The sequence below is a fragment of the Sceloporus occidentalis genome, unplaced genomic scaffold, assembly GCF_023333645.1.
Source record: "Sceloporus occidentalis isolate IW3139 unplaced genomic scaffold, rSceOcc1.0.p SCAF_248, whole genome shotgun sequence".
In the NCBI taxonomy this organism is placed as follows: Eukaryota; Metazoa; Chordata; class Lepidosauria; order Squamata; family Phrynosomatidae; genus Sceloporus; species Sceloporus occidentalis.
In genome coordinates, this window is record NW_028317228.1 from 324,513 (window position 1) to 350,507 (window position 25,995).

Consider the following 25,995-nt stretch of genomic DNA (forward strand, 5'->3'; position numbering starts at 1 on the left):
TGAGTTAAAAGCCTTTTATTTAATTTGCAGGGTTATAACTCTTTATAAATAGCAACAGTCCAATTACTTGTTGCTAATCAGAAAATGTTCTTTTTGTTTGCTATGGCCATTTAAATTGCACAGTAATTTAAGACTTCAGAAAACATACTATAGACAGAGTTAAAAGACCAGCAAATACACAGGAAATGATTTCTGTCCACAAAGTTAAAATGATTATCCTTTAAAGCTGCAGGTATTATAGCTTGGGCTGCCCCCCCCCATAGCAATTTGACGAAAGATAAAAACCATTCGGCCCATCTAGTCTGCCCACTATTCCCTGATGTAAAAGAATCAGACCATGATCAGTCTTTGGCTTCGTCTTAGATTCAGTTTAGCTTTATGTCTATCCCATGAACGTTTAAATCCCCCGCTGTATTAGCTTCTACCACTTCTGCTGCGAGGCTGTTCCATTGATCTCTTACCCCCTCGTTAAAGTAAAACTTCCTTATATCTTGTTATAATATTTATGCTTTGAATTAAGCCATATGCACTGAATTCAATCATCGTCTAATCAATACAAAAACAGTGCTCCAGACACAACCATACTCACCGAGTGGGTATTGATGATTTCTTCAATAGAGATGTAGATTACAGGCTTGCTCAGAGTCACCAAATCTGAAAACTCATCAATATTAAACTTTTCCTCTGGTTCAGGAACCTCACAGGCTGCCTGAAAGAATTTCCTAAAGGAAAAAATAAATCATAAGCTTTAATTTCCTCCGTTTCCAGTTACCGCTGTCCTTTGAATAGACCCAGCCCTACACCAGGGGATTTTCTAGCTGTTGTACAACTTCAAATTTCACGATTGTTTGATAGAATTGTTTTAAGCTCTCAGGTGTTTCTGGGAATTTTACTGGGGTCTGAATTTCCCGCACTGAAAAAAGTGTTTGTCTTAAAGAGGGTTCTACTCACTAAACCCATGTTCTATCCATTCCAACCCAATAGAGACATTAAGCGTATAAATAGGCCCAGATTGTTCTTCAACGACTAAAGACTGATGGGAAAGTACATTTTCTGACCTAGTTTTCTAGCGAGCATATTTTATACATTAACACAGCTAAAATGCTACCTTATTTTAACTTGCAATTCCACAAATGACCATTAGAGGCACCCAGTCCCTACTAATCTAAATGCTTTGTGCATATTCTTTGCCATCCTTATTATTATATTTATGGTTTTATATCGTGTCATCATGTTCCGTACAGTGGGTAGACAGGACATAAGAAGCAGTATATAACATCACAATTTTACTTACAGAAACAAGTGATCATTACTGATACTATTAGAAATATATATGAAGACAAGTGAAATCCTATGGCTATTGCCATACCAATAATTTAACACATGTTATGTTTTTCATTTCCCATGTTATTATTAAATTGTTTTCATATTTGTCATATTCTCCCACACTAGAATGTCACTGCTTCAGTATAAAAGCATATTGTTGCCATAAATACACGGCAAATTAATTTTCCGCAATTCATTATTTTGGGAAATGTTTTTAAGCAGATACAGATTGGCAGCTTTCCTGGCAATGCCCCTGAAAGTATTTTCCCAGGCAGAGCTATTTGGCATTGTCCACAATGTAGCGTACTATTTTGTAGTTAGATCAGACTAGGTAAAATAATATGACAAATTGGAATGTACAAACCAACAAAATAAAGAAATTACCTGAATTTCTGGTATGTTTGAGACAGATAGTTGTTCATGGAAGACATGTGGGCATTTTCTCCCTCAAATAGTTTATTGGAAGCTGCGTGTTGGAGCACTTTAGCCACAGAACCCAGGTTTCTCCTCTGGTCCGAATGTATCTGTCCACCTGCTGTCATGTCAATAATGTCAAAACCATCAGGGGCGACGATGGCTGGGTTCATGTACCGGTAATACAGTAGATTTCCGACAATCTAGAAGAAACAAAATGTAGTGTTGAGCGACTTAGACTGCATACAGTCTACTTTTTGTAGCAGGAAGTAGACATCATTAACACGGAGTCCTGTGATGTTATAAAGAATTTGAAAAGACTGCCTTTGCTGCCTTACTCCAATATAGGTTGCATCAAATGATTCCGCCAGTATCACTTAGAACTATTATTTTGTAATTTTCATTGATAACATTTGATGAGTATGTTTCTCTCTTTTTTAATGTGTGTGTGAAGATCAACTCCAAGGTTTTTAGCAGAACTTGAAAAGGAGACCTAGAATTTGATGGCAGATAATAACCATTCGGTCCACCTAGCATGTCTATTTTGTCCTGCTGTAAAGAGCTCAATCAGTTCTTGGTCACGTCTTTCTTATTCCGTGGATTCTGGAGTGCGGCACAAAGATTGTAAGCATTGCAACGATACAATACATTAAACATACCTTTAAAAGTTCATCCTCTGTTGCATCAGGGAATTTCTCGTGCAGGGAATTTTTCAACACTTTCGCTACATATCTCATTCCATAACTTCAGAAAGAAAGAGGAAAAAACAAAGAAATGGCTTACATAATAAAGAAAACACTGTGACGCTTCTTTTTAATTTATATCAAAACCGTCGGTTGAACTGATAAATAGATCTATAAACCCGTTAGAAGTGTCTGCATACCCAGAACAATAAGTGGTTAATATCTTTCTTTAAATTGAATAGCAGCCTTAAAAGGAGGATAATGTTTGCTTCACTGATCCCTAAAAAATGTGCATGACTTCCCCTTTAAGCATTATTTTACACTGTGCTGCTGGACAGAATTAGAACCTTAGAATGATCTTTGTACATGAAACAGAACTACATTAAACAGCAGATACTATGGCATAGAGCGTAGACATCAGGATATAAGAGTCATATATGTAGAAAGTAATTGTAATGTATCATGTGTTAGATGTTTGCTCACTCTACAGAGCTCATGTTTCCAGATTCTGCTCAAAAATTGACCTGGTATGATATAAATTGCACTTTGTTGCCAAATCTATATGGTTGTCACCAACCAAATACAGTATACGTTCCTAAAATTGCTGCCCATTGATCCTTAGAATGGAGTAGACAGCTCCCTATCTTATTTGTGGCATGACTTTCCCAACTTACAGATTAAACAAGTGAGTATTTTTTTCATTTTTGAGGCAAATGACCAATACCTTATTTTAACACATATGTTTGTAGGGTAAGTACTAGTGAATAGTTTTTCTTTTAGAATTTTATTTTAGTTTCAATGCAAAAAAATCTTCGAGGCTCGATCAATGCATTTTACGTTGGTCTTTCTGACAATAACTTACGGGATCAGATCCAGCGACGAGAATATGGACTGGAGCACTTTGTCAGTCACCGTTCGGAGGCTTTGGATTGAAGACTCTAACTTGCTGATGACCTCTGGATGGGACAAAGCTTGTTCTGTTGTAACATCATATGGCAGCTTGCTGTAAATATCGAAAGTAACAACTCAGTAGCTATATGCATATGTTAAACAAAATATAAAAATGTAATACATTCATATGGTGTATTGGGGATCTCTCTAGTGCATTTGCCAATAAAATATACTTTGTACCAAAAAGCAACAGAAGTTTCAGAATTGGATCCATACATACAGTCTGACTGTCCTCAAAATATACAAACAATATATCACAAATCCTAACTCCACACATAAATGATCTGATGAATGTTTTCTCTAAACATGCAGGCAGTCACAGAAACACAGATATAACTCATTAAACCACCCTGCCTGCCCCGCTTTTGTCTTCTATAAAACTTTTTGGCCCTTGATCTTGGCTATAACGTTTGGTAATATAGGTTTGAAATGCACACTCAATTTCCCCATGGTACAGAAAAAGAAATAATGAACTTTTATATAGTAAAAAACAATCCTGGACTACAACTTCTGCTTCTTGCAAAAAGAAAGTTCTGAAGAAAACATTTACCTTGCCTCTCCGGTTTCTGTTTCTAGATGATTCACCCATGCTTTGTACACCTCCACAGGACTGGTGTTGATGATGAGAGACTTATCTTCAATAATTTCTTTAACTACGGGCGCCAACAACTGTCTCAGTGTGTTCTGCCCCCGGGCTCCTCTGTTAAAGCTGACCACCATTTTTATCACGGTTGGGTTTCCAGTGACTATGTCTTGTATTTGGTCTACCTTTGACCTGTAATGACATGTTTAATATGAAGGTTTGTTCACATAGTCATATTTCTAAAAAAAAATGAAAGAAATTACCGTATTTGCTCGGTTTTAAAAGACGAGTTTTTTTCCCCCCCAGAGCAAATGCCCTCGTCTTATATTCGAGATTGTCTTATAATCAGACCTCAAATATAAGTTTGACTACAAGACTAAGATCCAGACCTGGATCCTACTCTCTGGCAGCCGGTGGACGTCTGTGCGATGTGCGCAGACAACCTCCGCTGCTGCCGGCACTTCTGCCAGGGCTTCTATGACAGAGCGCTGGCGTGATGTGACCTTCCGGTGCTCAGTAATAGAAGCCCCAGCGGAAGTCCTGGGTAGCAGCAGAGGTTGCCTGCAGACGTCCACCTGCTGCTTCCACTTGACACCAGGGAGTCTGGAGCGCGGGGGACAAGTCCAAGGATGTCCAGGGATTGGTAAGCCGAGGGGGGGGCATATCATGGTGGGCAGAGTGGCATATAGGGGGCAAAGTGGGATATAGGGGGTATAAGGCATATCTGGGGGGCAGAGTAGCAAGCTGTGGGGCAGATGTGCATAACTGGGGGGGGCAGGTTGGCAAATAAAAGGAAAAAAATAGCATTTTTCTTAATCATAGTTTTTATTAAATCTGAAAAAATAGTTTACATGTGAAATAACGCTTACTAGTAAAACATTTTTCCTATAGGGTAGTCTTATATTCAGGGTCTTTTTTCTAAATTAATATTCAAATTTGGGGGGTTGTCTTCAAATCGAGCATATACGGTATATTTTATGCAAAACAATGGAGGACCAGGAATTATGACAATTTCCCCAGGTGTACATTGTTAGGCTGCTCTTATAAATTACACACAGTTGACTACGTGCTCTTTTCAACATTAGACAATCTTAAAAATCTATTAAGTGTTAGAAGGGAACAAAGAGGGCAGGGGTGCAACTTCCAGTAGGCTCCTCTTCAGGATTATGGGGAACGTATTATTGTTTTCTTTTGTATTGTGCTTTACTTGTGAATCCCCGTAACAAATCAACAGTGACAAAGAATTTAGGCAGCAGCAATCTGTGCTACATTTATGGGTTTCCTCTTTGGCATGTTGGACAAGAGAAGCAGTGAGCATGCTCTTAGCCCAATTATTATAGGGGCCAAGACAGTCTTGCTGTGCTCACCCACTGTTACTGCTTCTTGCATCCAGCCAAGCATCTAAAGCAGTTAGAAATCACAAACACCTAAGTTTCACCTAATAATATATATATATATTCATTTGATGAAGTACATACTTTATTTCCTCTTGGAGAGCGGTTTCAAAAAGCTTAAGCAGTAGGTACTCCTCTCGTTGATTAGAGGCATAGTTATATAGTGTAAAGATCACGGTGTCCATAAACTTGGTTGACTTATTCTGTGGCATCTGGAAGATCAGCTTGGCCAAATATGTTGGGTTAGTCTATGAAACAAAGTCACACACCATAAAACATTAGACTGAAAACCAAACAGACCATAGCATGGTCATTCTGTATGTATATACACACTCAATAAGTATAAGACCATACATGACACATTATATAAGCAAGCTAAAGAAGAGGAAGATGGAAAATCTCTCAGCTTCTGAAAGTGTTTTCTTGAACGTCGCTTAAGAATAACTTTCATACCTAATAAGGATTTGTTTAGATCTTAGATTTTACTATCCATAATACTGTAAAGCTTTGCATGGTTTGAGAATAATTGTTGTGCTTTAATAAATTGGCTAAAAAAGTACTGAAACTGTTATAAGGATAAACACGCCTGCTCATGTTACGAAACCTGCAGATTTTTGATAATATAACTATTGGACAGTGTTGCAGGTAGCAACTCTAAGCCGTATTGGTCTTCTGGGCTTATGAAGCTTAAACCTACTATTAAGCTCTACAAATCTGTATCTGTATGTAATTATGTTGGAGCTCATCACGTGGTAGGCAACCCTAGGGCTTGCTTTACTGTAACTATTTGAATCATATGGAACAGTCATAGAAATGAATGAAAAAAAAATGAATTCACACTAAAACAAGATGATTAAATCCAACTTGCGATAAGAGAACCTAAGGTGGGTGCAACTTAACTACTGGTACAATACATTTTTTTTATCAATGCTATTATGCCTGACCTGGTTCTGGGTTGTAATTGATTTTAACCAAAGTGTGGGTATTGTCATGGACAAGCCTGGTATTGTCATGGACTGATTATTAGTTTTGGGTCCCTGGCTTGAAGCAATCACTTAATCTCCTTACTAAAACGTATGTGACAATATTCAGGGTGAGCCTAGGATTAGTTTCTCTCAAATGCAGCATTTCTTTGGTGTCCCACAAAAAAAAAAATAAAAAAAAAAATACAGATACTAACACAGAAACTCGTTCTAACAGCCACTCACTCTAACACAATACACACACACTACTTCCTTCCTCTCCTTAGCACCACTAACCCCAAGCACTATATGCTGACACACATTCACACTAACACCTAATACTAACACCCACACTCACATTGACACCACACACACTTACATACATATACTCTAACACCATATGCTGACATACACCTTCTCACACTATACAGCAAAATGCACATATATATATGCTAACAACACCTTCTCACACATGCTAACACCATATCGTAAACACCAAACATGGACAACATGCACACTGTAGTGCTATATGCTCACACACGCTACCATAGAGTACCATACACACACTCTACCACCATACACTTACACACACAGCAGGAGAAACACACACGCAACACTATATACACACTTTAAAATCACTTACATACAAACTCTGTCCCATCATGAACATAATACATTTAGACATACACTAACACTATCCACTTACACATACATACACACACACACACACACACACAAACACATTGTGACTCTCATCACCAGTACAGCTTGGCAGCTTTTTTCCTCCCCCTTAACTTGTGTGACCGCGCAGCAGCCCTACGTGACCCTGCTGGGCACCTTAGTTACCAGGTCCCTGGATGTTGAGCACCCGTGGCGCCCACTTTAGTGCGACTCTGATATTGAACATACATTTGTGCGGTATTTAGATGGGCTGCTGACACACACAGGGGAATTAGGAGCGCACTTTCCTGTTCTGAGTTTAAGAATAAAAAATTATGTTAATTTTAGTTAGTCAAAGTCTACTAAACACACATTTTTTACTCATTAAAAAGTAATTATATGTAACTCATTAGGAAACAAATTCAGGGATGATATCCCTTTATGAAGACAGTCACTTACTTGTAGAAGGTAAAAAAGGTGCTGATAGGCTTCCAGCTTTTTTCTCTTCTCCTTGCTCAGCCCTTTAATCCCCTGCTTGTCCACTGTCAGCATCTCTTCTACCTGGCCTTTGCTTTTCTTGTTCAGCTTCTTACTGTGCGAGACAACATCCTGCAGAGACATATAGGTGTTTTATTTGTTATAGGGTTTGCATGTAAAAATACATCCATCCCAATGCTGTCAAACTTCATTGGTGTGATGGGCTGGATTCTGCACCAAGCAGTTGAGGGGCCAGACCCATAAATACTAAAAGAAGCATACATGCAATCACACACATACGTACACTAACTCACACTAACTCATTCACACATACACACTCCACCAGTTGGAGAGCTCTGTTCTACAATACCAACTCTGGAGATCACAAAAGTTTTATATAGAATTAAGTCGATATATGAAATATTGTTCTTTCTTTACAAAACGTATTGACAGAAACAATTCTAAAATTGTCTTCGAGTCCTCTGTCTCTGGAATGTACAATAGACTTTCTTTTTCGTTCCGGATAACGGACAATCTGAGCTCCGTGCTGGAACTTCCCGGGTTCCAAAAGTAATATTTTTAAGAGTGTTCTACAAAAAAGACCACCATGCCATCCTAATTCCCAAAGGCCCATGGCCAGACTTGCACAACTGTTTGGCTTCAGGAGAAAAGGCTTAAGAATTTAATCGTTCGTTACATTTGAGAGGACTTAAAACCGCATTACTGCACAACAATAGTTATTGCTCTGAAACTTCTAAGAGGGAAGAATAATTTATTAATTTGTAAATCTTAGATGCAGGGCAGCCTCATCTGTGCTTTAATTGTATTTTTTTCATTTTTGGAACAATGCATATTAAAGTACTCACAGAATAGTTTAATATGCATTCTTCTTTAGATGGGGTGACTCATATTGTTTACAGGAAATGTAAGCATGTAATTAAGTTTCTAATTTCATGTGGAACCTACATTAAAATGGCACAACTAGGCTTTCTCTGAAAGAAAGAAAATAGTTTAATCATTAACTTTTTTCTTTACATTACAGGCAGACAATTAATTTGGTGTTATATATATATATATATATATATATATCTATATATATATCTATATATATATCTATATATATATCTATATATATATATATCTATAGGCCCTGAACAAATGGCTAATATCAGATAAGTAAAATCCAACACAATATACATAATGATAAGAGTAAAGGGAGGACACTTGAAGTCCGAGATCTTTTATTCCATTCCCTGAAGTAGAATCCTTTGAAATACACATGGGATATCTCACCTGTAACGTTATTCTGTTCTTCACCAGCAATCCAATTTTAATGTCCATGAGGTTAAGATCTTTTTCAAGCTGCTGGTTTGACCTAATTTTTGTGACCACTTCCTCTCTCAGTCTTGTTACCTCCAGTTCTTCCTGAAAGTCCAAATCGCTTTGATCCAGAAGATGGACAAATTTCCGGACAACACTCAGTGGGGGAGTTTCAGAACTAACTACAATAGTAGAAGAGGTGTGAGTACCAGAATGCAGGAACATTGAGTACCTTGACGAATGTTAACATTTATCATATGCTTATTACTATTTAAACTATTATGCGCAGGGTAAAAAAAAGGAAAACCAGACAAGATTTTGGGCAAGACTGCCCAAGGTGATGTAGAAGTGATAATATTTAACCATCTCCACTTTCCTCTCTCTGTGGCCCATTAAAAGAGACACACCAGCCAGAACATGCATTATATTCTGTAGAGACTTTATAACCACCAGTGGGTCAAAGTGTTTTCTTTATAATAATAAATAAAATAAAAAATAATAATGGCTAACTTGAGATTGGTGGCCAAATGGCTGCATGACAAGAGCCTAAGTGATCCTAGTGAAATACCCCAGGTTGACTTCTTTCTAGAAATGTACACTTTGTGGGCTTATTTATTGTTTTATTTGCTCATGGTTACCATTACAAACCAGTATACTGACTGCAAAAATACTGCAAGACTTGGAATCATCAACCTTCTAATATTTGCCTTGTAACTGCAACAAAGACATGGGAATTCTTTACATATTAGGTTTTTCCAAACTCATGACACTGATATTAAAATATTTTGGGGTATTTTGTTCAACTTAACTACATTTAGTGACAATTACCGTATTATAGCAAAATCATAAACAAATTTGGCTTTTTATTTTTTACTCACATTTATATTATTCATAATAAATGTTGAACTTTACGTCTAAATGTATCAAAGGAAAGCCCTATCTATCGTATATAAACGTATATAATTTGTGTGGGTAAATGGGGAAAAAGAAACATTAAAAAAAGGTCTAGGAGTAAATATTTTGAATGTTTGCATTGGTGTTTTTTTTCCAAACTTCAAGAAAACTACAGCGTACTTTACATAGTTATCCATAGGATTTAGCTACACATATTTCTAGCTAAAAATGAAAACAAAGTTGCAAGTACTTACTTAGTGTTCGGTAATCTTCTCTGGCCTTATTAGCCTTAAGGAATGCTTGTATTTTTATAATTTCCTTCTCCTACACAAAAGACACATTCTTTTGAGGACACATTCCGACAAATTAATTTTGTTCTTAAAAAGTAAATAAACAACAGACGTACGTGTTCCTTGAAATATTTGAGCCTTTTCTGGTAGTCTTTTCTTGCTTTTAACATCCGGTACCAAGACTGAATCTAAAAGATAAAAGAGCATGTGTTTCAGATCAGAGCGAGAGACTGGAAATAAGAAAACTCGGCACAATATAGTGCATTATGAGTGAGGTGGGGTTCTCACACTCACTGTGGGAAGTAAGACTATTAAAGCGTATTAAATGCTTAAGTGTGAATGCATACTTAATTCTAGTCTGCCTAGGACCTGGACTAGGAGAGATCTATGCAGCGTGATCTAGGCCACAATCTATGCACCGTGATTCACAGATCTGTTCTATCCCACCCCAGAAAAACACAGGGTGATTGGTAAGGGAAACGTATACATCGCTGGTAAAGTGCATCTTATAGGGCCATTGTAAATATTGTCATGTTTTTGCTTACAGTTACAAATCTAATATATATATATATAGGATATGTATTAACAATGCTTTACGAGGTGGAAATTCAATCAACGCTTCAGAAATAAAACATCACAAAACAGCTACTAATGCAAAAGTCTTCAACTATGTGTATTATAACAAAAAAAGTCATACCTTTACTATACCCACGATGTTTCCCTGCAATACTTTCAGTCTGCCCGTGTACGATTTCCTTTGTTTATATCCTTTCCAAGAAGCCTGTTAAAAACAACAAGAAGGAACAGAAACATATTCTGGTTTACATATTGTTTCAGTTGAAGCACATGAATGGGTCCATTCGCGATGTGGTCATTTGTTTTAATACATTTGAGATGACCTTCGTGCTCTCTCGACTTCACTTGAACAAAACCCGGACTTAGAGTCAGAGCCTTAAGGGGATTTCCCACCATTTTTATTGCTGGTACCCGATTGAAAATAAATGTTCAAAAATCTACCAGGCAAACAACCTGACCCCTTATAATACTGCCTGTGGTAAACGATAGAATCACATATTGTTCACCACTCATCCAGACATTGACTAATGAATGTAGTGGGAGCGTCATAGCATTGCCATAAGGAGTCAGCTTAGTGTGGTGTTTGAGCACAGAAGGTCTCCCAAAGTAATACGATCATGAAAATAATGGCAGCCTTCATGCCTACGAATAATATATATATATATATATATATATATATATATATATATATATATATATATATATATATATATACACACATATATATATATACTTGACCAAAATAATATAACAGGTAACATGACAGGTTTTTGTCAATGCTAACCTACATTACAGTAAACCGCTCTGTATTTTATATGCAATTTTAAAAACTCCCTTTAAGTTTGTGGGTCCCTCGGCACACAGGAACCTGACACAATCTGCGGCAGGTTCAGAGCAGTAAGGGGATCATATCTCAAACAGGTAAAAATAAACACACAATAGTCAACAAAATTCAGTCATGTGTTTAACAATTACAGAGAACAGTCAAGATGGGAGAATGGGGGTAATGACTATACCTTAAACTAGTGCACGACTAGTCTAACTTTTGGGCGTTCTGTAACCGATTGGGTCAACCTGGCATGACCCTGATGGAAATCATTACTGGCTCTCATTAAACCAAGACCATTACAAACCACTGCAGACAACAAGCCTTGTTACCTGGAGTTTTATAGCATAAGGCTCCTGCTGATGAAGGTAGTCTTTTCTCTCCTTGAAAGTTTTTCTGATGAGATATCCCCTTATCTGTGCTTGTAAGAGAATGATTAGGTTTTCGTTGGCCATCCATAGCTGTTCTCTGTTATAATCTGCCGTAATTTTTCCAATAATAGCCTGTTGGAAGAAAAGTCAATTAATTGCATGTTTCGTTGCATGGTCTTCCATTTAGCACTTGTATTTCAGCATCAGTGCAGATTAGACCAGTTGGGCTGAATGGTTCTACGTTTCTAGGTTTAAAATTGTGATGGCTAAGAAGGTCATATCAACCACGATATATACAATGAATTGTAAACACTATCTCGGAAGGACCTCTAGCATTGTGGTTTCTATTTACCTCTCAGAATCCTGGGTACCTTCTCAAAATCATATAATCTGAAAACTGATCTGGTGACAACTAAACAGCTGCTTCTTGTTGTACTAGTAGTGGATTAAAGATATGTTGATAGTCTGTCAATGTACGGTTTCCAGGAGGACCATTAATAGCAGCCTGTTAGAGTCCATATGACACTGCAGTAATCTGTTATATTTTGTGTATCTCTATACAAATGCATCATCATTTATAAAAACTATTGAAGTCATTTAGGACCCAAGCCTACGGTAATTCTGCACCCTAGCCAGGGCTTATCAACAATGGCCTCCTACATCCTGGGCAGAAGCACTTCTTCTCTTGCCCATCATTCACCTTTTAGCACAACCTGCTGAGTGAGAAGACCCAAACGGTTGGCAATAAACACCCTTTAGATCTAAAACTAATTAAACTAAACTTCAACTAAAAAAATGATTATTTTTGGATTTTTTCCCCCGCTTTTTACTACACAATAGTTTCAGGGCCGGCCCAAGACATAATGCCGCCCGGGGCGAAGTTTAAAATGCCACCCCCCCTTCTACCCTTCCTCTCCCTCCCTATTATCTACCCTTACTCTCCATCCCTATTATCTACCCTCCCCCCTTTGTACTTACCGCAGGTGAGTCTCCCTGCTCGGTCTCGGTGCCGGCTTGAAATGCTGGGCGCCGGAAATTACGTCATCTTCTGGCACTCAGCATTACAAGCTGGCACCGAGACCGAGCTAGAGGGCTCGCAGAGGAGAGAGAGGGGCGCCGAGCGGGTACTGACAACTTGGTAAGCGAAAACCACTCGGCGCCCCTCTCTCTCTTCCGCTTAAAAAAAAAAAAAAAAAAAAAAAAAAAAAGGCCGCCTGGAGCAATTGCCCCACTCTGCTCCATGGTAGGGCCGGCCCTGAATAGTATAAAAGAAATCATGGAAATTATACACATTATTATTAACTTAACAAGCTATAATAATGTATAAGTTTGTCCATGTCTGAAAAGAAATTAATTTGCTATACAGAAAAATTTTATTTGGCTTAAAGATCGTTTTGGACAGTTAAAGTCTTTCACACTGCTGGCTGGGTTAATGTTTCATTATAATCCTCTATATGACTCAACACTTGAAAAGCCGCCCATCTAACTGAAAGGAAAATAGGTATAACACCTTTATTTGAACGCGGTGATGGAGGAAATGTTTCATTTCTGTAAGTAAATACTGAGGAACATATAATGTTATCATCCAGCCGTTATTTTGCAGAAGAACGTATTAACCAAACTAATAGTATTATTAATAAATGGTAAGACCCCCAAAAGTCATAGAGCAGCATTACAGGGTTAAAATAAAAAGTATGCTTTTATGTGATAATACTATGGTCTTTTTTTGTCTGCAAGTTAATAATGAAACATTAAAAATAAATATGTATATACATACATACATACATACATACATACATACATACGCACGCACTATAGGGACTGAGGACATTGTATAACAGCTCCCACTATTCTGGGAAGGTTTACCACAAGATTTTGGGGTGTTTCTGTGGGAATTTTTGCCCATTCATCCAGTAAAGTGTTTTTGAGAGGTCAGGCACTGATGTCGGATGAGAAGGCCTGGCTCACAATCTCCGTTCCAGTTCATCCCAAAGCTGTTTGATGGGGTTGAGGTCAGGGCTGTGTGTGTGGCCAGTCGAGTTCTTCCACACCAAACTCATCCAACCATGTCCCCATACTTTTGTACATATAGTGTGTGTGTGTACATTTGTGTTAGGAATATTTTACTTTTTTTAAGGCTAAACATCTAGCACTACTGAAAATAAGACTTTACATTACACAAGATAAATTGGAATTACAATCTGGTTTTTAGATGATATATCTTGAGTATAAGTGTAATTTATCTTGTTCCATTGCCCATTTTGTTTTTACTTATTTCAAGTAAGTATATACCAAAATAGATTTTTTAAAATGGTCATTTTTTGCAGTGTAGGTCTATTTTATCCATTTTCCCTTAGGGGTACAAAGGGGCTTTTTACATGTGTATTTTATTACTAGCAAATATGTTTTTACTACTCCTGAAAGCTATATTACTTCCAGCAATACAGATGCATAGGTCTGAATAGGCAATCAATGACTTTGTGTAACTGATTTTTTTTAACAATCAGTTGATTGTCCCTGAATTAGCACTTTGAAACCCAAGGTCATGTAAGACTGCAATAAATTAGGTTTAAGTCCTGATGTCTATATAAAAGGGCTCTTTCAGAACAAAATATCTTCTGGTCATCTTAATTTTGAAAAAAGGCTGAGTAATAAAGAAAAGAGTACAAAGAAACGTGAAAGCAACACTACGAACATATTTTCACAAAGACACAAAAAGTGCAAGCAGACACTATCTCTATCAACTTTCATCAAGGAGGGACAGTAACGTAAAGGGATTAAAAAAAAAATAATTAAAAGGGACAGCTGACCCCTCTCTAGCCAAGCCAAGCTAGGAATTAACTGTTGGCAAGTATATGATGCTGGCAAACAATACTGTTGGCAAGTATATGAAAAGTTAGGGGGGGGGCAAAGGAGAAAATGCATATGGAGTGGATTCTGCAAAGTTCCCTATTAATTTAATGAAATTTAAAAGGTACCACTCATCTATCATATAAATTAAACTAATTAACAAAATCTTGGTGTATTTTTGTGTGCACATATACCTGTACTGGACAGAAAGAGTGTGTATGTAATGTGGTTATAGGAAATGACAGCTGTGACCAAGACTTGCATTTCTCCTCATCAGCATCATCTCTCCTGTTTCACCAGCTGGGGTCTGAAGACGTTGGCGTCTTGGATGCCCATTGGCATTGTGGTCACTGCCGTATGCATTGTATTATTGCACAATGTGTAATGTGTCTTAATGGCTGTCAGTGACTGGAACTGAACCTGTCACTAAAGCCTCCGTAAAATTTTTTTTTTAAAGTTAATTGTTCCTCAATTATTACTTTAGCAGATAATTATGTATGGATAAAGTAATCCACACTCTATATTCATTGTTCATTAACACATGGAAAAGCACTTTCTCTAAAAACTTTAGCATTAGACACAGGAGTTAACTCTACCACCAAAATAAATTTCAAGATTATGAGAGTGCTCCAGAACATTATTCTTCAATCAGCCATGTTGTTATTTAATATTTATCCACTCAGGTTAAATATTGATATAGTTTCAAATAATATATAAAAGTGTGAGAAAACTGAGCTAAGCCCTGGTGACCAGCCATAGACTGTTTTCTGCCAAACAGAGCTGGCCCTAGGGATTCTAGTACCCTAGCCTAGGCAAACCATTATGCATCGCCCTTGGGCCAATTGCTTACTCATGCACAAGAGAACATGATGAAAACAGTCCATCTCAGAACCCCAGGAAGCCCTGGTGACAAATATATATTGGGTGTCAAAAACCACATCCTATTAAGAATCATTAGACATTATTGTGGCATATGTATATAAGTAAACATGAAACGGTTCTCAGCTAAGAGCTAAAATAGGCATATTAAGAAAGAACATGGTAATTGCGTATTTTGTATTTGTCTTACATGTTCCATCATTCCGTAGTCCGCCAGAAACCCCCTTCGACAAACTGTCGAGTTTAAGGTAAATGGGCCTCTTAAGAATTGCTTGCCCTAATCTGTAGTTGTAATTTCTAGAGGAACATGGTTCCTACATATATGTTATATACAAAGACATTTTATGTTTGATTTTGCTGAAATGAGATTGTAATTGGGATAAATAATAGATTATTTAGCTTTCACGACACAAATGCTAGCGCACGCACCTGAATTTCTTCCCGGGAAAGCCAAGAACTCTTTGGAGTAATTTCTTCTGGTTGAGACCACTGTCCTCTTTCTGTGTCAACATTGTAGTAATAGTCATATTTATCTTTTAGTCTTATCTTTAGCCAGGAGCCCTCCTCTGTCCCTGCATTACAATAAATGAAAGAAAATGATCCCGGTGAACAAATCACATTAATTAAAGCTTCCCTTCCAGATACACTGAACATTGGAAAGAACTGTAACACTAATGCATTTGTAACCTGCCTAGTGCCTACTGCAAAAAGATCTTGTGCACGATCAAAAAAGAAGATCAGATTAAAAGAAGTGGGTAACACTAAAATTCTTACAATATACACATATTGATATGACAAGACTAGAATTGACAAATCGATAGATACATTAGGTAGAGAGGGCCCTGCTTGCAAGCTTACAATATAGACGTGTGTGTGTGTGTATGTGTGTGTATGTATATATATATACACACGCGGTATAAAGAAGAAAAACAGCACTGGAAGGGTAACCAAAAAAATAATTGACGAGATAAGCATTCTTTATTACCTTCTGTGTATTTTTGCATCTTGGCTTCATACAGGTCCTTGTGATACGCTTTTGAACACTCTGCAAGCACTCCCTTTAACCCTGTCCTGGACGATTGCAAGGCCAGCAGAGTATGCTGATCTTCATTCTTATCCAAAGCCAAGTTAATTTCTGCCACCCCTGATGCCACTAATTTAACCAAAAGGATAAAAATATGAGTACAAATAATATGCACGCTTGTATTATGCGTCAATAGTAATTATTAATTAAGTCACTAAACGTGTTCTCGGAACAAACTAATTATTGAACTATTGAAATGGCAAAAAAGGGCAATGCCAGAGTGGTTCTCAAAATCTCTGGGTAATCAGCTTTGGTGAGAAGAGATATTAGTATATAAATAGGGTCCGGTATGATTAGGACGGCAGTCTTTATTATAGATATGTAGTAAGAGTGACAGTGATTGGCGCGCTGACAGGTAGGATTTTAAATATAGTAACACATTGGGGTGGTGGTGTGGGATTGATATGTTGTTGTTCGTAATATTTGTGATTTGTGTACAATTATATTTTCCACCTTACTTTGTATAAATTGGCTTACTCTTTAATTTAAAAAATCTTGAATAATCTTGAATAAAGAATAGCAACAACCTTGTTACATCTAGGGACAAAGTATTTTATGACAAAAGCGTTCCATGTTTTACACACCTTATATTCAATACATTTAAATTACTTTCAGGGTGTGTTATTGGGCTCATGCAGGTTTCTGTTTTGTAACAGAAAAAGCCACTCAATGACTCTTAACACAAAATCAGTACAATTACAGTACAGTAAAGAGTAGTAGTGATAATAATTGTAGTAATAATATTAATAACAATAGTAATAATAATGTTCCATACACTTATGAGCATCTTCAGTGTCTTGGTTTGAACTGTGGATTCCTCTTTGTATTTCATCCAACCAAAGAGCAGCAGATTCATCTTTAGAATCCTGAAAAAAGAAAATATCACTGAAAACGTGCCTACTGAGTGTATGTATGTATGTGTGTGTATATATATATATATATATATATATATATATATATATATATATATATATATATATATATAACACATTATATTTATATATACACATTACTGTTCAAAAGTTTGGGGTCACTTAACTGTTTTCATGGAAAATAACATAATTGCAAAAGGGGTTTCTATTGATCAATTTGCCTTTTAAACATATACTTGGATTATCTAATACAACGTTCCATTGGAACACAGGAGTGATGGGAGCGATAAAGGGCCTCTGTACGTCTGCGAAGATATTTCATTAAAATAGCCGTTTCCAGCTACAATGTATTTCTGATCAATTGGATGTTATTTTATTGGACAAAATGTATCAAAGAAATTTCTAAGTGACCCAAATCTTTTGAAGCATAATGTCCTTAAAATGATGTCCTTTGTTTTACACATCTTTTTCTGTAACGGCTGCATCTCCACATCTTACAACAACATATTTATTGGGGTTGCCGTCCCAGTGGTGACCCGGGGCAGTACCACCATCCAGCCCAATAGACCAAGCATATGAAATGAGTATTTTTTTTCCGCTAGTCTTCTTAAAATGCTTAGATTATGACTCAGAATTGAGAAGTGCTTTAAGAGTTACACTAGAGACCTGCACAGACGTCCACATTATAACTAAACCCTTTTTAAGCTGTAGTGCACAAAGTAGGCCAAATGTGCAATAGGGTTGATGCCTATGCCAAATGCATAAGTCAGTTGGCTTGGGTCAGAATATGCCATTGTTTATAAAGCTCCTCCACCTACGTATACATTCTCTGTATGGAAAACGTAATCTCCAATACGATTCTCACCAAAATATATAATTTTACACTATAAATTAGCAGGCCTCCATCCACTAAATAGGACTACAGCACAGAAGAGACAGCCTGCCTTAAATACCCAAATTCACCTTAATCCCCAGACAATTCTAGTCTTTAACATACATAGTCAGGGATGGCCTCAGGTCTAATTGCTGTGACTGCTGTTATTTTACCTATTCCACTAGATTTTCAATAGGCATATAAATATGCTATTCTGTGCATACCCCCTGCTATCTTCTCATACAGAATGTCAGGAAACATGAGCGGCAATAAGAGAAGTCGCTTCCTTTTTTCTCCACCTCTTGTTGTAATTCCAAAGATGTCTAAGGCTTGAATACTTCAAAGGAAGATTTATATACATCCCTATTGGCTCCCCAATACTAGACTTGGGGGCTTCTGCTTCCATAGTCAACCCAATGCAATGCCTCTGGGTATATAAGAGGTGTGATGATTTCCTAATGTCTTTGCATTACTTTGCCACATAAACTAAAGGGGCTTCTTAAAAAAAAGCTTTTGTGTTGTATGTGATGTGTTTTTACGCGATTAAACCTTCAAAGGAAACAATCAAATAACAGATCTGCAAAGGTTTGTTATTTTATTTATTAGAAATCTATATATTAGAAATGATCTTTGCTTATTTTGTCCGATTAACAGACGCATTTTTGAGCACGCAACCCTTGCTTGTAACTACACAATTATTGACACCCAATTTAATCGTTTTACCTCTCTGGTTTATATCAGCAGCCAGGTTGTGGCATGCACAAGAATCCGGGATCCATTCCAGACATTAACATCTGTCTACAGACATAATAATAATAATGTAGTTCTTACTGTTTAGTGGATGGGAAATGTATTTCCTGCCTAAAGCTAAAACACTGCAAACATGTAAACCCAAACAGCTCCTTGCGTTGATGCCTGCCACTACCTGAGTATTGTTAATAAGGAAACGATAAATTATTGGTTAATCTGTGGGACATAGAATTATAGGATACCTACAACAGATTCATCAGCAAATATTTTGTACGTTAGTTAAATGGTGTTAGATAAAAGGAACAGCCTCCCGGTCCCTCTATGACCAACTTTGTTGGTGCAATTTCACCTTGTTCAAAGACAAGTTAACTACTTTACTTAAATCTGGCTCCAGCAGTCTGTGCCCTGTGTCTTGAGTATAATTAAGTGTTTACACAGTTACCATTGTGTTATGTGCTAAATTTATCACTCCTGTAAAGTGTGTCATCTCCTCTTCCCCTTGAAATATATCTGTAATATAATTCTTGTTTACACTTCTTCTAGTTACATTCCAGCTACAAAGGACCTGGGCGGCATCACACTCATCAATGGCACATAACACATTCCTGCAAGCTGTTGGGCCAGTAGCAGGTCTCGGGGCTCTTCAGTTTTGACCCAGAGTCTCTGGGCAAAGTCCAGCTTCCCCCGGTCTTTGGGTAAGTTTTTTTTGTACTATGGGCAGGGGAAGGGTGTGGCCACACACAATGCCCACCTACTTTCCTCCCACAAAAGGCTGGGGTTAGTCACACCCATACACACAAAGCCACGCCCCAGAAGAGGGACAGCTCCGTGTAGCCTGTATGCCAATGGGATAGATTACTGAACTAAAGTTCTGATAACCACACAAAATGGTGTAATTCCATGATCGATGTGGAATCCTTAAAAAAAAAAAAAATTAATCTTAACAGGTTAATTAGCATTTTAAGTTTAAATGTGCTCTTCTACCCGGTGTACTGGATTTTGAAACATTAGAAGCATCATTCCTAGTAATTTTGAATAGCCAACCTCTTCCCAGAAATCATTTTTAATCAAGTGTTTTTTCCTCTCATACAGAATATATTCCAAAAACACTTGTCGATATAGACGTTATAGTTTTTTACGATTAGATAAGGGGAACAATTAAAATGCTTAACATGGTGCAATTAACGCTTTGTTTAAATCATTAAAGGCTGGTTTTGCTTGTCTCTCTAAACATGAGGTTTTAATTTGTTATTTGTATTACAAAATAAAGACAAACAAATTAAAAAAACATCAATAGAAACCACAGTTATCAGTTTGTGAACAGAAATGCCTTAATAACGCTCTGTGGCTGCGGATAAAGTATTAAAGAGAAGAGAACATGAGACTGAACAAGAAAAACCTGTAGTGACTCATCAGTAGGGCCAACAGATAAGGTCCACAATCTAGAACTTGGTTCACGTTTTGTCCTGGATAGACCACAAACTATGACACACGTTTCCTGTGTACTGCGCTGGCATCTAACTGCTGTTGGATTTGCTAGTAAAATTAGGATTGCTTAATTAGCATTGTTCAGTGCTATTATACCCTTCCTAATCATTACAGCAAAGATTATTACACAACTGAACATACACTTTGTGGGTTCCACGCTGACGTCTGCTTACAACTTAATGGAAAATTTACATCTAGTACAGGGAGAAGTTTATTTCTACGGAACTGAAACGTAAGAGGTCATAATCTAAAACTAAGGCCAGAGATCTAAGATCAGACCAAGCACTGACTGAGGTTTGAGTCTTTGCTGCAGCAAAAAAGGACATACTAGATGGGATGAATGGTTCTTATGTACCATGTCTGATACTGTCAAACCAAAGTACCACCAGGGTTCCTGCTGAAGTATAGTTGGGCATACCTGAGAACCCTCCGGGTTTCCCACCACTTCCCATTGGTTGTCCAGGTCAACACCCAAATCCTCCGGGTCAATACACATCTCACTTTCCACCCATTTCCCCTTAAAAAGGGGTTGTTTCCCACGATGTGGGCAGAGACCGTCCTCCGTCAGCGGGCAGTCCTGGCCATGTCCTGCAAGGGTAGGTTCTGGGTAGCCAGAGGCCCAAGTTTCCAGGTATGTAGAAGGGGAATACTTTTGTAAATTGAGAATGCATGTCTCCTCCACATAGTTTAGCATAAAATAATTATTAAAATGTATTGTGTGTTACTTTGTATAAAAATGTATGATGTCACTCTTAAAGTAGGAGTGCAAGCATTATGTAATATCCTATCTTCTCACTTCTAATTAAATTTAGTTACAGAGGGCAGATATATTCCATAACACTATTAAAATATGGAGAAAGTTATTAAAATTTACAATATACAAAAATGATGATAAAGTTAACGCAGATTAAGATATATTGCCACAAAAGGAGATGAGGGTCCTACTCTTAAGAGTTTCTATTATTTCTCCTCGCCTAGCATGAAAAACCAACAAGAGAAATTAACAACAGGGGAAAAATAATGGCAAGGAATATTGATGCAGATGAATAGGAGAAGTATTAGCAGAGAATAGGACGTTAAGATGACTGCATCTACACAAGATGAGTTTAAAAGTACACACACATTGTATTCCTTAAAAAACCCAAAACATTGGATATGTTTAGCATACAGATCTGTAAGATGGAAGATTCGAGATGATCCATCTTAAGATGTTTCTGTTTGGGCTCTTTTTATATATGTTTAATGATGTGAGCAGAGTACTGGTTTGCAATTCTGAAACCACACAATTATTGTATTCTATGAAACCTGTACAAAGACTTGTATTAAAAGTTGCCTACTAAGGGTTAAGAAACTTCTGAACAACCTGAGATCTTCCGGCTGGCTTGTACAGTCATGTGTATACTTCTGCGTCATTCCTTCATCTCCCACAGGAAATATTTTACAGAACACAGCCCTTCAGCTGAGAGGACTGCTGCCTTGCGAGAAGACAAATGGCACCAAGTCACAAGGGAGCAGAAAGATTTCTTTTCATGATAAATGGTGCCATGATCATAGGATACAGAAATTGTTACATGAACTGCTAAGAAAGCCTAATAATGAAAGTCTTGCCGGTTCTGCTGTTTCTCTTTGTGGAGGTTTCAAAAGGTAAGTCTTATGAGGCTTTCGCACGTACGAAAAAGTGGGTTTGGTTCATCACGGAACATTATCAGAGAATTCGGGGGAAGCTTGATTTGCTGTGATACTACGTCCTACAAAAAGTATGCAAACAACGTGTAGTGGAAAATCTAGAAGTTGTAATATAGAAAGAATTGTATTTTTTTTCTTCTTCTGTTATTATTGATGCTGAAAATGTTGTATCTGATCACACTGAGCTTTTCCCCAGTTATTTTTATACGATATATCAGCAGTGACAAGCTTTATACAGCTTTAATACTTTTTAATGCTAAATGCAGTGGAGGAGACATGTATTCTCATATCCAAAATTGCTTCTTCCGCATCTAGCCCCCAGCAGGAACCCTGGTGGTTCTTTACTTTGGTAGATCTTGGAACCTCTCGGAGGTTCGGTATCAAATAGAATTTGACGGCAGGTAAGAACCATTCAGCCCCTCTGCTCTGCCCATTCTTTCAGACATAAATACCCAGCCCTTAATCATTCCTTGGTCTCATCTTAGGTTCATAATTGCTTTATGCTGATTCCATTAATGTTTAAATTGCCTTCTTTAGGGGGGTATTCCACTTAGCTACCACATATTCACTCAGTAAAGTAAAACATCTTTACATTATATCTAAGAACCTGACTCTAGTTTTAGATTTGCATGCAAACAATGTGGAAAAGTGTAAAGCGTAAAATTTAAAGTTAGTGTTAAAGTATAACTTTGTTATATAAATGCTGGAACATTGTTGTTCCTAACCAAATAATAAAAAAAAAAGATACAAGAACCGTAAAGGCACTTAACGCTCACATACATATGCGTGCTAAGCCCAGCATGCAATAAAAACAGATCAAAAATTGCATTAAAAATCAATGTTTCTTGTTAATAACATGAGGTACTTTTAAATGCACTTGCAATGATGGAAAGTGCATATATAAAAAGTTTTACTAACTGCTTCTGGATAGATTTCCCCAACCTAGTTCCCAGATTACAGTAAAACTATCTTAGTTCAGGAGTTACTTATAACATTAATGCTAATCTCTGCAAAGATAAATTATTTAAAGCTAGAAAATTATACATTATGTTTGTTACTATTATATTATGTAACTCTTTTTTTATAAAAATGCCATCACTTTTAATTAACTTAATAAATGCAAATATTTTGTATTGTGATGTTATAGTCTTCAGTTCAAAGGATGCAGGATTTCAAGAATAAAAGTTTCCTGAACAGACAATGTTGTCATAGGTTGTTATGGAATTCTACTAACAATGTGTGCAAATTGCTATTTTTTAAATTATTATAAAATGTAATTTATAAGAGGCTTCAATGTTTTCTTTTCTAGGTAGTGATGGTAATTTGGGTGCAGATCCGGCCGAAACCATAAACAAAACCCGAACTTTCCGTGCATGGTTAGGAGACTTTGAACCACTACCAAGTCATATAATCAATGGAGATCTTGAGCCCATTCCAAGTCTTCAAATCAATGGTGTTACTGAGCCCAGTACAAACAATGCACAGAAATGCTCCCAGAGTACCAACAAAGAACCAGTGAGAGTAAACAATTCTACTAAAGAGTTCTTGAGAAGCTCCATAAGCACCAGGCTGATCCCAGCTGTCTACATTGCTGTTGTGCTTATTGGTGTCCCGTCCAATGCCATAATTCTGTGGATGCTCTTTCATCGTGTCAGATCAGTGTGCACGGCAATATTCTACACAAACCTGGCCATTTCGGATTTACTCTTCTGCATCATGCTACCTTTCAAGATAGCATATCACCTCAATGGCAATAACTGGATATTTGGAGAGGCGATGTGCCGTCTCACCACGATGTTCTTCTATGGCAATATGTACTGCTCGATACTCCTCCTGACAAGCATAAGCATTAGCCGCTACATTGCCATCGTTCACCCTTTCATATATCGGAGTTTACCAAAACGCACCTGCACCATTTTTCTGTGCATGCTTGTGTGGACCATTGTTCTTGTGTACATGATCCCGTTTTTCACTACCAAACAAACCTATCACTTGGATTTGGATATTGTCACTTGCCACGATGTATACGACACCTCAGCAGATGCATTCCAGTTCTATTACTTTATCTCTCTGGTGGTCTTTGGATTTTTGATACCACTCTGTATTGTGACATTCTGTTACTTCTCAATCATGAGAACCCTGGCTGTTCATGACCACAAGCGAATACTGTATGTTAAAATAACAATTCTACTCCTGGTTATTTTTGCACTTTGTTTCACACCAAGTAACATTCTTCTTCTCATTCATCAAATCAGGTATCATTATAACAAGAAAGATGACATGTATGGTTGCTACTTAATGGCGCTATGCCTGAGCAGTTTAAACAGCTGCCTTGACCCGTTTCTCTACTTTCTAATGTCCAAGATAACAAACCCCTCCAATAACTATGTCACAATGATCAAACAGTCTCATGAAACTCACACCAAGCTGTTGCCTTCCTAGCTGTGAAAGTAAATCTGACCATGAGTTCTACTCTTTGGTCGTATAGCGCCACCTGCTGGATAACTGTATATTGTTTGTAAAATTGGCTGAAATTATTATAATGAAAGGTTCATTGTTTTAATAGCACAAAATCATTTTTTTTTTTATAAAAGTGGTACTAAGCACAATTCTAACAGTAGCAGTTGCAATAAAAATACATATGGGAATGAGCCAAAGCACAACCACTTCAATGAAAAAAGTTTTAGAAAATATTTTAACAACAAAGCTTTTTTTTACATAATAAAATATGTTATACTATACTACTTAAACTATGTTTATCCATAATGGAAACATATTCTTTATTACTATCTTTTTTTCTAAAATTATTAGTTATTTATTACACATTTCATTACGGTAAAAGCACACCTCTCAACTAAGATTCCCTTTCAAAATGTATTAGCGGAACTATAGCAAAAAAAATTTAAAAATTAAGGTAACCAATAGATACAAATTATACTGCATACTTACAGAGGACTTATAATATGCAAATAGTTTGATCCAAATAAGGGAAAGAAATAATAAAAGTAAAGAGTAATCATAGTACTTTCATAGTCAAAATGTTTAGGTAAAACTGAAGATAAAAAATGTCAAATAATACAAATGATGTATGTCTGACATCCGGTATTAGACATGTAAATAGGATGAGCAGGCTGTCTAATTTTTTAAATTTTTGAGTGTCAGAGGGACTTGCCCCCAGAACATGTTGATTTATATCATACACTGTCTATTCTAGCCACATGTATATTGTTTAGAAACATGAATATTGTTTTGTCACTAAGAATAAAAATAAAACTGATATTAAGTAGTTATTACCAATCTTGCATTCTTGACTTTGGTCATCCTGTACTAAAGGGGTTAAAATTGAAGATGATTTGATCAAATCTGATAATATTATGCATAACTATTAATTTAAGCACACATTATTTATGGGTTATATCGTTATTTTTGTTTTTAAACTGGTGACAGAAATTGCATTCATTCTATAACAGTTATATTTCAGTATTTTCAATATTGAAAAATACTGTTAACCCCTTGCAGTCCCAGTCAGGTGCTAACGACGGCACCATGCCGTCGCTAGCACTACCCAACCTTGATGGAGGTCTGTGGACCTCCATTACCACCTACCCCGGCAATCTGCCCCTCACACTGAAGGGCATCACCGGGGCCACCCGATCCGGTTACAAATTAAATAAAAAAAGTATTAAATATTATATTGAAAAAAAGTATAAAAAAAATGTAATGGGGGTCTCTAAAGGCACATAACTAAAGATCAAAAGTGTTGAGACCCCCAAAATACATTTTCT

The 25,995-nt window shown here is 37.0% G+C and overlaps 1 protein-coding gene and 1 pseudogene across 1 annotated transcript in view; one reads left to right on the forward strand and one right to left on the reverse strand.

The window, feature by feature from the left end:
• Positions 1-25,995, reverse strand: part of LOC149276079 (ras GTPase-activating-like protein IQGAP2) — an 86,800-nt gene that overhangs the window by 14,665 nt on the left and 46,140 nt on the right. Inside the window, exons 15-29 of the mRNA XM_089503917.1 lie at positions 17,316-17,406; positions 16,442-16,609; positions 15,886-16,028; positions 11,689-11,859; positions 10,652-10,735; positions 10,071-10,142; positions 9,919-9,988; positions 8,744-8,952; positions 7,433-7,582; positions 5,436-5,599; positions 3,925-4,149; positions 3,286-3,426; positions 2,400-2,484; positions 1,711-1,943; positions 590-722 (exon numbers count right to left, since the gene is read on the reverse strand). Of these exons, the coding sequence (XP_089360043.1) occupies positions 590-722; positions 1,711-1,943; positions 2,400-2,484; positions 3,286-3,426; positions 3,925-4,149; positions 5,436-5,599; positions 7,433-7,582; positions 8,744-8,952; positions 9,919-9,988; positions 10,071-10,142; positions 10,652-10,735; positions 11,689-11,859; positions 15,886-16,028; positions 16,442-16,609; positions 17,316-17,406 (2,139 nt within the window). The remainder of the gene's footprint in view (positions 1-589; positions 723-1,710; positions 1,944-2,399; positions 2,485-3,285; positions 3,427-3,924; positions 4,150-5,435; positions 5,600-7,432; positions 7,583-8,743; positions 8,953-9,918; positions 9,989-10,070; positions 10,143-10,651; positions 10,736-11,688; positions 11,860-15,885; positions 16,029-16,441; positions 16,610-17,315; positions 17,407-25,995) is intronic.
• On the forward strand, positions 21,066-24,652 carry LOC149276080 (proteinase-activated receptor 3 pseudogene; annotated as a pseudogene).